Genomic DNA, 15,087 nt, shown 5'->3' with positions numbered 1-15,087 from the left:
AAAAAGGAACAATAATAGAACATTAAAAAAATAGTATATACAGAGATGATTGACCGTATATGAATAAGAAGGAGATGGTCTAGGTTACGGTCCAGAAAAAAAAAAAAAAAATAGTTTCAACTATATATTAATAGTCAAAATAGATTAACAAATAGTTTCAACTATTTGGTAATTATTTTTCTTTACCACAACCTGGATCATCGTCTAATGTAAGATAGTCAATAAGTAAAAATAAATGAGGATATTTAAACTTGTTTAAGAGAAAAAGGGCTTGTGACATTGTTCCAGAAGTATTATTGAGAAATACTAATATAAAATAATAAAGTAAATCAATAAATATTTACCTGAGGAGTAAGGGGAAGTAAATGAGGACCTTCTTTGTGACCTCTTGGGCATGAAGGTTCCGGTGTCCGCCCTTCCACCAGCATCACACCAACATCACAAAAAAGACTACCTCCACCAGACATGCTGCAAAAAATAAATAATAAAATAATATACATATAATTCACAACAACTCAAAAAAAGAAAATGATAAACGAATGGAATGAATAATAAAATAGTATATCAAAAGCAAATAATCCAGGGCTAGTGGAAAAATAAATTATATACTTAATAAAAATTAATTGTTACACTGGGAAGTGACACAATAATCATTAATAACTGTACTCTAGAACTCATATAATGCCAAAACCTCTTTTAACTCTACTAGTGTAATTAAATATAACGTAGAATAATTCTTATTTATTTATTTTTTTTTTCATACAGGTTACAATGGTTTTTCTGGAAAATTGAAGAATCCTCATTCAGCAAGCCATTACTAGATGCCATCATCATAGTAAATTAACAACCATCTTGAGATTAATCAAAGTTAATTGTAATGGAAATTATCGTAAGTCACGGATTACCGATGATAATCGATTATCAACGTAAACTAATTACTAACTTCCTTAGATATATTCGAGCTTTAAGGAAAATAATCACAATGATATTCGATAAAAAAACTTGCAAAACATTTCCGGTTTAAGAAAGTAAATAAATCGGCTCATAATGAGGCTATCTACATAAATAGGAGAAATTGGAGAGAATTTTCTTTTTTTATTAATATTCTTTGATGATTTAAATTAAATTGTATAGAAATATAGGGAGATGGTCAGGGTTGCGGTCAAAAGAGAAATAAAAATAGTTTACAACTATTAATTACTATTAGTTGTAAACTATTTTTATTTTTCTTTTGACCGCAACCCTGACCATCTCCCTATATATCAATTTTTACGGTCAACTATACATACATATATAAATTGTATAGAAGTTCTCATTTCCTCTCATTAGTATTTAAGAGGACTAAACTTTATCAGGATGGTGTTGAGAATATACCATAGTGTTAGTGGTTTAAATTAAGACCCTACAATCTATTAAAGGGCCTGCTCCCACGTGAGAACAAGTAAAAACTGAACCAGCATTGTAAAAGGTCATCGGCCCCAAGAGGTCGGGTGCATTAGCAACAGATATTCTAGCAACAGGCAACTTCAATAATTTTTCATATTTAATAAGAGTTATGACCAGTTTCTTAAACATCATGTCAATATATAACCAAAATTATCACACCCAATTTACGACTTTTAGATCCCCTTTGTGGTCATCGTTAGAATTTATTATAAACATGTAATCAAACACAACACCATTTTAAACAATTGCTACCTTAAAAAAACTAAGCAATGAAATTAAACAACGTGTTAATAAATTCATCAAAACATTTCGCTCTCATCACAATACATACCTTATTCATACTACTATTGTAAACAGTAAATAAAAATGTTAGATATTTTACTAACAATAACTTATGCATTAACTTAACACGGCTTCGACAAAAGAAGAAATAACTGAACAAAACAAATGATTCTGGTAGATAAGAAAACCTTTTTTGTGCATAAATATCTACTAATCAGTAATTAATTTGAACAGATTACAAATTATGATAAGATAATGATGTATCATAACCATTGCAACCACGGATAAGAAATCAGACTAGAAATACAAAATAATAACGTATAATGTATAATATTATGTTGAAAATCTGAATTCTTCTAAAGGAATGGATGTATAAACATAAAATTCGGAAGATAAAAAAAAAAAAAAGACAACATTCGGAAACACATAAGTTTAATTGAAACTAAGATCTCCAGTTAGAAAACCAAATGTGGGTAACAGCCGTTAAATAAAAACTTCATGAACAATGTTCATAAATAAGAATTAAATGTTTTTACAGACTAATATTTATAGCAGCAAGAAACTGTATTCCATGATCACTAATAAAGCAGGATAAAAAATTGAAAAAAAGAAGTGAAGCAATTGCAGCCGATTTGCAAATAATTACTGTTTACATGAATCTGTCCGTGTTAGTCGAACCTGTCTTAACAAGGTGTCTTAAAACCAACATAGAATTCTAGAGTCTGCATCGGTATCGGTTCGAATCCGGCCTGGAGAGGTTGAATTTATTTCCTCGCGGAATAAACCTCGACCTTCCCACTCTGGCTAGAATAGGTTGTAGAATAAACCACCCTTCCTGCCCCAAGTTGGAGAACATAAATACGTTAGATTAATCTACGAAAAAAAATATTAGCAGACCAGACGAACGTGGAGCCGCTCTCGGTTTAAAAATGGAGTTTTATATCTGGTCTTCCATACTGTTTTGAAATAATTACGATTATTTCTCGACAAAATTTAACTTTGGTAAGTGAATTTCCCACTTTTTTTATGGATAATCCAGGTACTATTTGTGCAGCATCTAACAATCAGGTAAACAGGGCAACCCTGCGAGTGCTGATTCTCACATTCTCATTCATTTTATCAGGTCCACCAATGAACTAATATTGGTTACTTTTTTGGTTGAGAGATGAAGATTTTTTTTTTCATTAATAAGTAATGTTTCGAGAAAATTAATTTGATGACTTACCTGAGAAAAAATCAGTTAAAACTGATTATTTATGAATGTTCATTTATTTAATTGTAAAGAAAAAACGAAATTTCATTTTCATGAACAATTTAAAAATTTGTTTGTTGACATGCATGATCACACTGATATTGAAGCGCTCATAAAATTCGTAGGTATAGGTAATTCTTTTCTAATGAAGCTTCGACCAGATCAAGCAAGATACGATTTCATAGTGTTTAAATTTAAAATCTTGTTAAGTGTCATTACCAAACTCACAAGAATTAGAGTTGTCGAAAATTTTCTTCTGACGTAATAGACGGTTCCATTGTCAAGATTTTGATCACAATTCAACACAGGCATCTCTCTGATAAGAGACCAAGAGGACCCATCATTATTTTCAGAATGCTTTCAAGTTCATTGATGTGTGCCTTTTTTCGCTGTCCCAAATGTTTGTGATGTCTAGGTCCAAATTGGTTCCAAAAAGTAAGTGTAAGACTTAGTACTTAGGATTGGTCTCTAGTTCTTGATAAACGGACCTCATGCCATTCTTCGGTCCAATATCAGTCCAAGTGTACAGTGTCTGTGGAATCGGACACATTTCATGGCGAAGAATAAAGGTAATGTGAGGTGATTTGTCGTGTTTTTTCAGAGTGTATGTTATGTATAATAGAATCTTAGAGGTACTCCTGCTGAGATAGGCCAAATAGAAGATAGCTCTGACCCGTTTCGGTAAAAGAAACATCTTTAAAAAAAAAAAAGATTGAAGAATGAGGAAATGAGTAGGTGGAAATATTATCTTGAGTTTGAAGAGGGGTCCCTATGTCAAAATCTGCAGTAACGTTCAGAAATACGCCAGTTGCATATAATTTCTGCTCTAGTGTCATGGATGAGAAGTCCGTTACTCTGTCAAGTTTATGCACAGTTAAGTGAAGTCTCCTGAATCCTAATTAATGACCTGGAATTGAAAGCGTACATTAACATATCTTTTGTATAAGTTTTCGAAAATGTTTGAACAGACAGGAAATAATCTGATTGGATCATGATGAGCATTTGTTTTTGTCCTTGTGAATCATTGTTTTATAAGAGTATTTCAATTGAAGCGGAAATTTGGTTGCCATAAATATTTCATTATAAATTGCTGTCAGAACGTGTGTAACTTTTAATCTCTACATTTTTAATTAATTTAAATTATTATCAAGTAATGAAAAATCTATTAGAATTTTCAATTCGAACATTTCATTTTATTTTTGCCGTAAACATGAAAAATGGGAGTTATCAGTATATTTAAATTTAATTAAATAAAAAACTTAATAATCTTGGGCTCAAAAATATTGTTAGGTTAATAATATGATTGTTAGTTATTGATAATGTGAGGAAATTGTATTAATTTATTTCTGGAGGTCGAAGTTATAAACTTAGTTTGGTAACTTGATTAATAAACATTGCAATTATAATGAAACATAATCCTTTTTATAAAATGACTTTGACATTATGTTTAGTTAATTTCTTATAGCTATAGCCATTGAATATTAATAACTAACTTTTATTGTTTTTTTATATTAGTTTTAGTGTTGTTAAAGTTATCGTAAATTGTTATTGTTGATTTGTAGTTTAAAATTTGAAACATTACTTAAACCGGGAAGAGCACACTTAGGATAGTTAAATCGAGCATTAGTTAACGTGCCTAAAATTGAAAAACGGTGTGAATAAATAAGAAGTAAGCTTACGAACTTTAGTTCCAACCAACGTGTTTTGTTATAGGATACTATGTACTGTTTTATTGGAAAAAATAAATCAAAGAACTTACTACCAGGTGCCTAGACACATGTGTCATTCCTTCCTCACGCATGCCCATAAATATTAAGAACTATGAAGGATATTCATAGAAATAATAAGTACTTATGCTTATGGCTTAGTTCAAATTGGGGGTATCGGTACTACAGCATAAGCCAATGATAATTAACAACAAACAAAGATAAAATTGATTATTTATTTGATCAACAAATAAATATAACTGAATGGTAAATAGAGTGTTGTTAAGGCCAAAACGACCTTTGGCAATGGTCTGGTGGGTAGAGCGCTTCAGCCTTGGTCGCGGCCTCCAAGCCCAGATGTTCACACACTGCACCACCCTTTATATCTCCAAAAGGCATCATCTAATTGCCAATAGCAACAACCTCTCATTTCACTAACTACCATCCATAATCAAAAGGGAAGAAAATGTTCGCTAACGAAATTAGATAATTGGATATTTACTGGTAAATCATGGAGTAGTGGGATGGATACGTCGCGCATTGTAATCATTAACTCCTCGCTAAAGGCGCAATACTACATAAATTATTTACCATGCTCCTGTCATTTTGTCGCATTAATGGCCTTGTAACGTTGCCAAAGGGTATGAATAATGTTCATTAATCCCTTGCTATAGAAGTATCAGACTACGTACACTCAGGTCGTGAAAATATCAATGTAACTTTATGCATAACACAGTTTCCATAAATATTTAGTAACTATTACACCTTGAAGGGCGATATGGGTAATAAGTATAAAAATCTAAATCTACAACTTTTTTAATAACAATTAATTTATAATTTTTAAAATAAATATATTAAGATTTTTAAATTAAATGATTTAATCCAATTACATCAAATAAATATTGTGTGATAATAGAGTTAAGTTAATCTGTAATCAAAAGTTTTAACATTTAATGTAAAAGTGACAAAATAGGTAATTAAACCTAACATAAGGGAAGCTTATTAATAAATTAATATGATTCCTTGTTGGCTTATTGTTTCTTAGATTGATTTGACTAAATTTATTAACCTAGACGGAACAGCCAGTAAAAAGTTCTTAATTGTTGGATGTGAAGTGTAAATTTATATTTAAGTCATGGTAATTTATTAGTAATGTTGTTTGTTAAAAATGGATATATAATGAAAGCTGTACTTTAATAGGTTGTCCTCGAGAATGGTCAGGTTGCCCGAAACGTTGGACATTTAAAATAATAATGAAGAGTGTTTGAGACTTAACTTGGATACTAACTATTTTATTTAAACAAAAAAAAAATAACTAAATCAATTCTTTTAATTATTTAAGGCACCAACCACGTATGGGTCATTAATGAAAAAAAAATCAATTCTTTAAACGAAGTATTAAGATTCTATGGATTTGTCCTTTGAAATACTAAAATAGATCAAGATCGCTAAATGTTCCGTGTTTTAAAATAAAATCTTTCAGAAATACGTTTTCAATAGCTGCCTACAACTTGTCTATATGCAAAGTTAATAGTAGCAAATGTAAAATTTAAATAAAGTTAATAAGAAAACAAACATAAGATTGCTCAATTTGTAACTAAACAAAAATTACTTTCACTTTACTTAGAGGGGCACTGAATATCTTTGGAAAATAGTTTAAATTATATATTTGCACTATAATATGCTGTATGGTGAGACTATTGAGGTATAAATTGGAAAAGAAAAAGATTTTATTATGTGATGGTAGCGATTATGGAGGACACAGCTTTCTGGATGTAGAGCGGTCTTTCACAAGCCCAAGAAGTCTGCAGACTACTTAAGGTATATTATTCAACCATGTGCGGCCTTACCAGTCTTCCTTAGGGAAAATTGTTTAAAACTAGCTTCTCAAAAGTGTCTTTTGCTGAACCTGTCTGTTAGAACCTTACAACAAAGAATCAAACTTCAGAAAAAGTAAACAAAATAGATCCAACTATAATCCCTGACAAAGTATACGTTACCTCCCGCGGCGCCTCCTTAGTTCTCACAGAACAAGAGTGGGGCGGGGGGAGCGTAGAATGGGAACCACTAATGTGGAAGGTTTTGTAACAACAATTAATTTCAGGAATAAAATAAATAAAGAGAGAAAGGAATAAGATTAGATTGAAACTTTTCATTGAAACATTCTGTCAGTAAATTTATAAGAGAAATAAAAACTACTAATCTACTTATTAACTATGTTTTACATTTTGTTAAAAAATTAACTGAAAGAAAAAAAAACCGGGTTAAAAAAGTTAAGGCTGATGCCCTACATAACGAAATTATGGGTAAATTTGCATATGTATTCATGTACGGTGCCTTCAATTGGTATATATATTCATTTATGTACGGTGCCTTCAATTGGTATATATATTCATTTACGTACGACGCCTTCAATTGGTATATGTATTCATTCATGTATGGTACCAACATTTAGTTCTGAATGCTATTCTTGATGGTTAACAATCATTCATTTGTTCGGAATACTCGCAATATTATTAAGTAGGTTGAATGAGTGAGGTTCCATATGGGAAAGGTATGCGCTAGGATAGATCATAGATTCATACAATATCAATTAATTTCCGGAGGATAATTTTGTTTTTTTATTAAAATATGGAAACATTTTGCACATTATTTTTCTCTCTTATACAAATTTTAAATTAGTACAGTGGTTGAACATAGTTTATTATATAATGTGACTTACATATTTTACGCATTTTGCAAAAGGGTCGTCTTTTTGTAAAAATTATGGCTTCTGTTTTCTCAAAATGCTCATTTTTATGGTACTTTTTTGTGCAGGCTTCTTTTAATAAAGGTTCATAGACTTTCCGAATAATTATTGTATAAACGAAATTTAAATTATATCCTATATGAAGAAAGAAAATGGGAAAAATGTTTTTATAATTATTGTTTTCAACCGGTCAAGCGAGATGTTTGGAACACTATCAGCGGAAACCAATTGGCTTTGATTAGCAAAATTGTGTCAGATCGATTCCACGGTTAGTCATAGAAATTGGTTTAAAACTGGAGGCAGTATTGTAAGTTATAAGAATAATGCCTAACCGTTTCCAAGGACACTATAACAATAGTCAATAAAGTTTTAAGTGCTATTCAGACGATCGTTAACCTAAATATACAGCAGCATTTAACGTATGGATCAGTTTATTTCAAGAAACAAACTCACAAGCAAATTAAATATATGAAGAATATTTTTTTAAATTTTTACTTCCATGAACGCTTAAAGTAAAACGTTATTTCGACCGATTATAGTGATTTGTGACCGGTCGAAAACTGTTTTAGAGTTATTTCGGACCCAAAAAGTAAAATTAAACTTTCGATGTAACTGTCCTCTAATTCTAATGATGTCTTATTTTTCTTAATTTCGGTAACTTTATACACAATGAAATTTAAAATGGTTTGTAAATAGCACGAAAAAATATAAATACATATAACTATTAAAAAACGAACTTCTCCGATTTTTGCAGTTTTGTTTGTTTTGATGTGCAATGTAATTGTAAATTTTTAAGACGATTATGCTCTTTTTTTCTGGCTAAGATATTTCAGAAATAAATAAAAGAATTTACTTTTTTTTTTTTCCTAAAGTCGAGGCAAAACTGATTTCCTTGAACATTTAGCATGTGTCAGGGTCAGATTAAGAATAGAAAAAACCTTCAAATGAATATAAAATATGACATATTGGTATGACGCCGTGTGAGAACCGTCCGTGTCCAAAAAAAAAATTTTCGCATTGGCAAAAAAAATAATGGATGTAACATAATGTATACCAGAAGATGTCAATACTTATCTCCAGCTTTCTTCTAAATTTTAAATTATTGCAAAAATAGTTTGCCTGTCATCAATACAAATCTTTCTTATATCGGCTCTGAGGAAGCAATATAATAGTTATAGTTATAACTTTTAATGAACATAAAATATTGATTAGAATAACTATTCAATGTTTTTGTTAATGTAAATACATTAATTTTAAAGGGAAAAACAATTAATTACAGGTGATATTAATTCATTTTGGCTGATGGAGCTCCTATATAACTTAGTTGATGATGCACTTGCGCATCTCCCAATGTTTTACTAAATAATTTTCATTACATCATACATATAGGATGAAAGGGCCATAAACCAAAATTTCTAACGTCAGAAATTTTAATAATTGGATCCTCATATACCAGACCAAACTTGACAATCTATCTATATGGAACATCCTGGGATGTTCTATTAAGAACTTGTGTTTATATATGTTTGTTTGGTACTGAATCTGTGTTTTGTAGTAACAAAAAACATGTTTAATTTGAGTCCTTTTCATTCTGGCGATGTATAGATAAAAATAAAATTTTTAGTCAATTTTTTAAGGGATGATTCCGAAAGTATCTAATGAGAGAAATGCTTAAAAAAAAAAGTTTGGAACTGAGCTTTAAATAAAAAATTTTATTTTAAAAACTTAATACAGTTTTTAAAAATGCCTTTCTTTAATCTAATTACTAAATATGAAAAATACATCGATTAAATGTAAATTTATTACTACAATTTAGTATTCATTGACCTTGCTTCAAGTAAATTAACATTCTTTGACTTAATCGATGCGTATTTCTGACCTCCGTAAACATTTTGCTAGGTGCTGAATAGGCAGCCGCTGGTATGTTTAAGAAACAGAGCAATGTTTCCGATACTCAAAACATAAGACGCAGATTGGATCTAAGCCAAGTATATAAACGTCCCAACGGCGAAGGGACCTCTTAAGGCCATGGGCGTGTACCTATCTAGGAGAGATCCAATCTATTCAACAAGCCCATACCCATACTTTGACAAATCTTCGATGATTAGGGAAATTTAAAAACTAATTTTAGATGCAATTATTTTTAAATGCTATCTTTGATAGAATTAGAAAAATCAAAATCTCAATTGGGTAAAAAAATCCTGAAACTAAAAAATGAATTAATGTAGGAATCAATCATGTATGACGTCAACAAGATTGTAAAGCTGGGCATGTATGCCAAGTTCTCATTAAGAACTACAATGTGGGCCAAAACGTCACAAATACGAAGTAACCGAATAGAACGTATGTTTATTTACCTACGCCGATCCTCGGCGAGGCCCAACTATTGGTTTTAAGTGGTACCAAAAACATTTAAAACAATCTTAATAAGGCTACATATCTGATTTAACATTTAGGGCCAACTACTAATACTTTTTCTTTCATAATGGGAGAGGACCATTAATTTAAAAAACAGGAATTAAAAAATACGAAAGTACCAAGACGTATAAGCCAGTGAAATTGTACCTGGTATAAACTGCAAGACTAATAATATTAGTTTGTACTTTATTATGACATTGGGTCCAGGGATTTTGCACTTAAGATCAATGACGACAGGGAAACCTACGGTTTTAAATTGAATCCAAACCACGTTCGACGATTATAAAACTGTTTCTCATGATTCTTTGGTGTTTCTCGAGTATGAATGAGTTTCAAACTAAGGAATGACAACCAACCCTAATGGAATCCATGAGTTGAGAAGCTACATAAGTCACTTGGTGATATTTAAAATTTCGAGGATTCAGAGATAAAAAGTTATCAATTTGGATCATAGCACTTTTCATGCTAACACCCTACCTTGTTATTTTTGATGTATTGGGGAGTTATCCTATAGGAAGCCAACCTATTCTGACCACAATAAAATATTCAAGTTTTCATTTTGTATGGCTCCCACAAAATAAAAGTCAACCCAGGCTGGAATCAAACCGGCACTACTGCTGACTCTCGAGGTTACTAAGGTGACGCCTCAATTCCCTCAGCTGTAACGACCTGTTGTACTGTAAAAATCTATGAAATAATATAAACAAAGAAACATATCAAAAGATAAATGAGATCAATGAGGAAGGGTAATTTCTTTCCATATATCCATGCCCGGCCCCTCAGAAGACTGGAAGTAACTCCTTCGGCACCAATGCTTTAAGTTTTATAATGGAGCCAAGTTAATATTTAGCTGAGAAAGCCCTCAATAAGTCAGTGACTCCAAAGATTCCCATTTAACTAGGGCACCGAGATCCGGCCCGCAACTCAGAGTTCCGGTTTAAAATTTGTACATCCATTGAGTTTGTGTTTAAGAAATTCCTTGTGTAGTTTTTAACTTTTCACTACCACTTCGGCCATTTTTTAAACTTTCTTTCGAAATTTTAAAGGCCTTCAATACCTATATTCACTAATAAATAGAACGAATAGATTCCATACGATAAAAAATGTCAAGGGCCGTATAAATCACAAACTGGACAGATATTTTACACTTATTCTTAAAACACTAAATTCGGAAACAAGATATCAAATGTTCAAAGACAAAACAAAGAACTCAACAGTTCAATTGATTTTATAATTCTATTCAATTTCCAAAGGTGAGCATTAATGAATGACATAATAGGATCAGAATCAGTCATTATTTGACTATCATTCTTTTTACATATTTATTACCAATTGTTATTTCTGTACTTCCATAAAACTAATTGATTTGAGAAACTCTAAAAGCCAAGTGTATTTAAATTTGAAAATAACATTTATTTCCTTAATTAGTAACATAATAGGTTTAGAGTCAGTAAATTTTAATAATTTTTTCTCGAAAATTTGATCTCTGTAACTCATAGGGTTTCTTATATCACCATATCACCAATTTAAATCCTGTATTTTTTAGAATAAAAATATAATGCAAAATTGTTCCTAAAATTAGGATTTTCTTTTTTTTAAGGCCGCCTCTTGGATTCTCCAATGATCGTAAACAATTATAATATACCCTCGGCAATGTTTATATACCATATAATTAGAAATCTTTAAATATATAATTAAAAAAACAATGAATATTATGTGGCTTTAATAAGTTATTTTAATTTTTCTTTTACACTCAAAATTGTAATACAAAGTAAAAACCCTCGCTCCCTAATTCTGCTCAACTTATTCTTTTGAGTGTCTATTAAAAGGACAACGAGGATCGCCAAACAAATTTTCATAATGTTCTAAGCATCGCAGCTAACGAAACTCTTGACGTCAGTTCAATTTTATTTTTAGATCGCAGGTCTATAACATTCCAAGGAGATCCATCCCATTTTACCTACAACGTGGCCATGTTCCAATGTATCCAACACGGAAGGGAAGAAGAGGTATTAAGCTTTTCCGCAGTTTCATGATCAACAAAACACTAAGTTATTCGGGAAACAATTGGATGTTTAGCATTTAGATTTTAGTCATAGAGAACGAAACAAAAAGCCTGACTTATTTCCTATTAAGGTTTGGGCACATAAAATAATCATGTTCATTAGCCTGAAATGAAGAATATGTCTGCCATATTAAAGCGGGAATAAAAAATGATTGTCTATTGAATGCGATGTAGTCCGAGAAACGGAGAAAAGAAAAAAATCAAAATTTTCAAATTAAAATTTCAGGCTTCAGAAAGGATACTTAAAGTTTAATTTATTCAAGAGAACACTAGAATTTCATTATTTTTTCGTTCCAAACCTAATATCTAGGAAACTATCAACATTAAGTATCCTTTTCTTAAAGTAGAATGAATATGCTACAATTTGGTCTCTTAAATATCTCTTCACGTTTTACTGAGAAAACTTAAAGAACAAACAACCTTGTATTTAGAAATTCAAGATATCGTAATTTTGTGATGCGGTAAAATATTCCAAAAAATCTGCTATTCCAGCAAAGAAATACCTATCATCATTCTATTTTACTAACTTAATTATCATCTATTAATAATTACGATATTTAATTTTTATGTTAAAAGTATTACATTTTTACATAATTTTGACGAACTACTTTGTTAAATATGAGCCCTCTTGATAAAAGTTGGACATCTCAAAAACTGTTCGATATACAAATGCCTGTAAGTGCGTAAAATGAAGCTTTCTAAATTCCCTTTATTGTAATTTATAATGGTCTTTGTAGAGAGAACCATTTCTCCAATATTGGCCAAAACAAGTTTCCAAAATGGTGATTTCTAGTTTTTCGAAGGAAAAATAAATTGAAAAAAATAGGGTATTTTTAGAAAAGATCAAATTTTAGCAAATTTACTCTACTTAAAAAACATATGTACAATATTTTTCATTCAGTCGATAATTTATTTAAAATAGATTGAGAATCTCATTTTAGGTGTTCTGTAGTTCCATCTTGTAGCACAATGTCAAATTCAAGTAAAAATAAGATACATTTTTTTGTAATTAAATTAAATTATTTTTAATAAATAATAATTAATTAAGTTAGCTAAATATGAATGATTACAGGTATTTTTTTAATTATTAAAATTAATTAAAAAAATATTGACGTACTGCTAATTTGGTCGAAACTATTCGACGATCTTGCATAACATATTAAATCATTAAAATGTACTATAACTATTTAATAAGGCTATTCTTATACATTTTACATTTTCAGTTTCTGCGAGTACTCAAAATGAAGCAAATTATATTTTACTTTCAAGTAATTTAAGATGAGTTTCCTTTTTCATTTCTTTTTCCTCCGTTTCTTGGACTACATCGCATTCACTCGGCCATTTTTTATTCCAACGGCTTCAAGATGGACATAATGCATTAGGCATTTAAGATGCCTAAACCACGAAATAAGACTTCTTTTTTTTTGTCTTGAGCTCCTGGACTATTACGGATACTACTTGTAACTGGATCTGGTGAACGCGGAACGGAAGCAAGCTAAATGAGGATATGAAGAATATTATCTCTCTTATATACTGAGTTAACTAGCTGAGACTATTTTCTTGATTCGCCATTTTGGAGTACTACTAAGGCTATTCGTATATATACAGATAGTACACAGTTGCCGTTCAAACAAATGCCTTCTAAACACTCATATAATATCCATTTTCCGAATTAATTTAATCTTTAAAAACTAAAATATGTTTGTATGATGTCCATGTTTCCCAGAACTGAAATGAGTCCATGATTACACTGTATCAAGTAATAATAAAAAAATTTTAATTTGATAATGTTGTGATGTAAGATATTATTATTTTGAAGGATTGTCATTTCAATTATTCGCAAGTCGTAAAATATTAAAATCATCGAACTAGACTTAGCTAATTGCATGGAAATTCGATACAAAAATTTTTGTTGTGAATAAATAAAAAGTTTTGTAAAATAAACGTTTGTTTCAGTACGATTTCAGGAATGATGAAAGAATATAAGAATAGCCGACATGTGTAGGAGTAACTGGCTGCTGGCTCAATGCAAAAGGAAATATTTACTATCAAGACAATAAGCCCAATCATAGGTGAAATAGGTTTAAATAACGCTACCGATGGGTTGGTAAACTAACACCTTTTAGGGTTCTCAACAATTTTAATGAGCGTGAACTAAAAATTTACTAGATATATGTAACTAACCAATTATAAATTAAACTTAAGCAATGTTTTTTATTAGTTTTGAAGTAAAAGACGTAATGTAATCAAAACTATCTGATTTCATAAACAATCTAACTTTATTATTTTCACCATTACGATAGCTTGGACTTCGATAAAGAGTTAAAAAAAAAAAAGAAACGCGTTATCAGTAGCGCTTCGTCACTAAGGTTATATTTTACTTTCGTTTTTATTTGGGAAAAAAAATTTAAAATGTATTTAATTGTTTCATAATTATGAGAGATAATTGGCCGTGGATGAAATATACGAGAAGATGGTTGGGGGTGCGGTCAAAATAAAACACAAATAAGTAACTTATGATGTAAATTATTTAAATCGTGACAACGTTTGGGCTAGAGTTTCTAACTATTAAAAAATCTATAAAAAGTTAAAATGAAGGTTGTAAACTAGAAGGTAAATAATAAAAATGTTCACAAGAATATTGTTTATTAGAACTATTAAATAAAATAAAAGAATTAGTAAATCATTGTATACGAAATATGAATAAATATTATCACATGAATATTTCCTTTATTTTCATCCTGATAAATATATCAAAAAATGTAAGGCATTACTCCAAGAAATTGGACGTTTTATTAAAATATAAACAATTAAGGACATATCTAAAAATATCTAGAATACAATTTTAAAATAATTTCGAACTTTCAAAGGAGGTGGAACGATTTCTATAAAGTGGTAATTTATTATTATAAAGGCCTAAAAATGTTCCCAGTAAATTACAAAGTAATTCATTCTTTTCTAATGTAACAAAAAAGTAAAAAATAAAGCTTAGGAAAACTATGATTTTCACGAAAGGTAAATAAGAAGAATGAAAGATTTCACTGTTGGTAAATTCCTTAGTTGAAAGTCAAACCACCATCCTGAGTAGCGAGAGGTTCGCCATTTCGGGAATCCTCGATCTATTTGTTACTATTGGGGAAGAGCCAACAAATTAACAGAGACAGTATGT

General features: G+C 30.3%; 1 protein-coding gene across 4 annotated transcripts in view; it reads right to left on the bottom strand.

Annotated features, from left to right (window-relative positions):
- The window catches only part of atos (atossa), an 87,612-nt gene that overhangs the window by 13,280 nt on the left and 59,245 nt on the right, over positions 1-15,087 (bottom strand). For all 4 annotated transcript variants that reach the window (XM_014420260.3, XM_014420259.3, XM_014420261.3 and 1 more), the window contains one exon: positions 345-468. In XM_014420260.3, coding sequence (XP_014275746.1) covers positions 345-468 — 124 coding nt within the window. The remainder of the gene's footprint in view (positions 1-344; positions 469-15,087) is intronic.

The sequence above is a fragment of the Halyomorpha halys genome, unplaced genomic scaffold, assembly GCF_000696795.3.
Source record: "Halyomorpha halys isolate HHAL.00 unplaced genomic scaffold, Hhal_1.1 Scaffold265.1, whole genome shotgun sequence".
Taxonomy (NCBI): Eukaryota; Metazoa; Arthropoda; class Insecta; order Hemiptera; family Pentatomidae; genus Halyomorpha; species Halyomorpha halys.
The sequence above is the reverse complement of the archived record's forward strand: the minus strand, read 5'-3'. Positions and strand labels throughout refer to the sequence as shown.